The 3548-nt window shown below is 54.8% G+C and overlaps 1 protein-coding gene across 1 annotated transcript in view; it reads left to right on the forward strand.

Moving 5' to 3' along the window:
* C5AR1 (complement C5a receptor 1) overlaps positions 1–1985 on the forward strand; it is a 20741-nt gene extending 18756 nt beyond the window's left edge. The window contains exon 2 of the mRNA XM_006142120.3: positions 326–1985. Coding sequence (XP_006142182.1) covers positions 326–1375 — 1050 coding nt within the window. The 3' untranslated portion in view covers positions 1376–1985. The remainder of the gene's footprint in view (positions 1–325) is intronic.
* The last annotated feature ends 1563 nt before the right edge of the window (positions 1986–3548 follow it).

Genomic DNA, 3548 nt, shown 5'->3' on the forward strand with positions numbered 1-3548 from the left:
CTCCATTCTCCTCTCGGGATCTTGGGCACGCACGCACGTGACCTGGTGTGAGTTTTAAGCCATTGGGTTCAAGACTTGAACCATGGTCAACTACGTGGGAGTCCAGCAATGTAACCATTACGCCTCCTGCTGGGTCCTCCTGCATCTCAATATCTTAATGTCTGGTTGGCACCCCCCTGAGGCTGGGCTCCAGCAGCTCCATTTCAGGGGAGAAGCAAGAGGCTCCCAGAAGTGGCGTGTGGGGTGAGAAGCCCCATCCCTGCCCGAGAGCCCCAACGGCCCGACTGCAGACTCACCATCTCCCTGCTTCTCTGCTCCCATTTAGGCTTTCTCGCACAACACTACCGAGGACTACTCCTGGTATGACTCCTTCGGAACCAAGGACCCTTTCCCGATGGAGGACGACACCTCCCCGAAGCTGCATGCCCCAGATATTGTCGCCTTGGTCCTCTCTGCAATCGTCTTCCTGGTGGGAGTACCTGGCAACGCCTTGGTGGTCTGGGTGACGGCCTTCGAGGCCAGGCGAACCATCAACGCCATCTGGTTTCTCAACCTGGCGGTGGCCGACCTCCTCTCCTGCCTGGCGCTGCCCATCTTATTCACGTCCATCGTCCTGAACGGCAACTGGCCCTTCGGCGCCGCTGCGTGCTGCATCCTGCCCTCCCTCATCTTGCTCAACATGTACGCCAGCATCCTGCTCTTGGCCACCATCAGCGCCGACCGCTTCTTGCTGGTGGTTAACCCCATCTGGTGCCAGAACTACCGTGGGGCAGGCTTGGCCTGGCTGGCTTGCGGCCTGGCCTGGGGCTTGGCGCTGCTGCTCACCATCCCGTCCTTCCTGTACCGCACGCTGGTGGTAGAGCACTACCCGCCCAGGACGCTGTGCGGCGTCGACTACGGGAAGGGCGAGCACACGCAGAGGGCGGTGGCCATCAGCAGGCTGGTTCTGGGCTTCCTGTGGCCGCTGCTCACGCTCACCATCTGCTACACCTTCCTCCTGCTCCGGACGTGGAGTCGCAAGGCCACGCGCTCCACCAAGACGCTCAAGGTGGTGGTGGCGGTGGTGGTCAGCTTCTTCATCTTCTGGCTGCCCTACCAGGTGACGGGGATGCTGCTGCTCTTGTTCAAGCCGACTTCGGAAACCTTCCAGCTGGTGAGTAAGCTGGACGCCCTGTGCGTGTCCTTGGCCTACATCAACTGCTGCATCAACCCGGTCATCTACGTGGTGGCCGGCCAGGGCTTCCAGGGCCGCCTGCGCAGATCCCTGCCCAGCATCCTGCGGAACGTGCTGACCGAGGAGTCCACCGTCAGGGAGAGCAAGTCTTTCTCGCGCTCCACGGCGGACACGTCTGCTGAGAAGAGCCAGGCGGTGTGAGCAGACACGGGGCCACCATCTGCCTGTGCTCCGCCTCGGCCACTCTCCCCGCGTTTAACTCCGCTCTGGGTGCATGGCGTGGACTTCGCCCACTCTCCTTTCCCGTCATGCCCAGGCTTAGCCCTCGCCCTCCTCTTACGGGGTGACTCCTCTCGTCCTTCCTCACGTCTAAGATCGCCGTTTTCCTCTACGGACACTCCTCCTGGCTCTCCTTCTGAGGCTTTAGAAAAGAAACAAAGCAGCGGGGTTTCTGGGCCACCTCCCTACAGCCACGTGGGCAGGAGAGGGTGAACGGGCTGCATTGGGAGGTGCAGGATCTGCGGATAGAAGCAGTCAAGCCTTCAAAAAGAGAGTGGAGTGTGTCAGGGGGAGTTGAGAAAGAGCTGTGACCAGAGAGAGCAAAAGCACCGGGTCAGAAGGGCCCGAGCTGAGCGCGGGAAAGGTCGGGCTCAGCAGTCATGGGCAGTTCCCGAGGCCAGGGTGCGGCCAGCAGGGGGTGTGGTGCAAGACAAGGGATGCCCATTCCAGTCCCAGACCTGGCGCTTGGCTATCACGCGGGGTGTGTGTGTGCCCAAAACCCCAAGAGGAGAGCCGAGGAGAAGGGATGGGGCGTGGCCATCTATCCCCCCAGGGGTGATTTCTCCATTTCCCTCTCTCTGTCTCTCTCCAGCAAGTGTGTGTACCCTATGTCTAAAACCTGGAAAAACAAAAACAAAAACAAAAACAAGGAGGACAGGGGTGAACCCCTAGTATCTGACCTACTGCAGTCAGGGGTTCTAGCAAGACCGGGACCTATGGCGGCTGTTGGAGGACATTCCTTCTCTCTCTCCGCCTCTCTTTTCTTCTCTCTCTCCCCCTCTCTTTTCTTCTCTCTCTCCCCCTTCTCTCAGGCCCACACACGCACTTTATCATGAATAAAGAAAAACAAAAGTATGTGGGCCTATCTAAGTTTCTATTTGGAGTTTGAGATATTGTTTAGTTTGCGATTGCTTTTTCTTTTTGGTGTTTTAAATCTAAGCATTTGTAAGTGAGTTGATTTAAAGAACCACTTCGAGTGAAAATGTTACTTCATTCTCTTTAAAAACTTTATATGAAGATGATGTCAGAGGGGCCGGCAGGTGGCATGGTGCTTGAGGGCACCGGACTCCCACATGGCTGACCGTCGTTTGAGTCCCAGACCTGGTGACTTGCTCTCTCTCTCTCTCTCTCTCTTTGGGCAAATGAAAATAAATAAATAAAGTGAAAAAAAATAATTAAAAAAAAAAAAAAAGATGTTAGAGCCCGACAGTGGCACGGAGGTGACAGGCTCTGAGGGGAGGACGGCCCGGGAATGGCCAGGTTCACGCCCAAAGACCTCTTTGAACATGCCAGGAACATATGTGTTCACGGCTGGCCGAAGCTGGGGGTGGAGCACGACTCTGGGACCCCGCTGGGGATGTCTCTGCTCTCTGCTCTCTCTCACCTATGAAAGGAATCGTCACGCTGCATGAGTGCTTTGAAAATCATATTGTACCCCACAAAGATGTGCAAAAAAATTAAATGCAAATAAAAAAGTCATAAAATAAAAAAGTAAGACACTATTTTGTTATTTTATTTTTTTTTGGAGAGGTTTTTGCTATAGGGCGCGTGTGCTCACCAGACAGACAGAGAGAGACAGAGAGATAGAAAACAAAAAAGCACCTCCCAGGGGGGACGGCCATGCCGCAATCCCTTCTCCTCCATTCTCCTCTCGGGATCTTGGGCACGCACACACACGCACCTGGTGTGAGTTTAAGCCACCGGGTCTGGGACTCGAACCGTGGTCGACTACGTGGGAGTCCAGCGACATAGCCATTACGCTAACTGCTGGTCCCAAGACACTGTTTTTAAAAAAGAGAGCTCTATATGGTTGTGGCAAGAAGTTCAGGGAAGGCCTGGTGAAGGCTGCGGCTGGGTCGCTGGCCGGGCAGAGGCACGCCTGAGGCATGCCCTATGGTTATCTCCGCGCACTGGGTTAACAGAAGTGACCTTTTTACTTTGAAAACTGCTGTTTGTGTGTGCTTTTCATTTTCTTTTAAGGTTTTTTTGTTTGTTTGTTTGTTTTTTTAGATTTTTGTCATAGGGTGTGTGTGCTCACTAGAGAGACAGAGACAGTGACAGAGAACATGAGAAATCTCCCCCCAGTGGAGATGAC

Source organism: Tupaia chinensis, unplaced genomic scaffold (genome assembly GCF_000334495.1).
Source record: "Tupaia chinensis unplaced genomic scaffold, TupChi_1.0 Scaffold000067_1, whole genome shotgun sequence".
NCBI classification, from domain to species: Eukaryota; Metazoa; Chordata; class Mammalia; order Scandentia; family Tupaiidae; genus Tupaia; species Tupaia belangeri.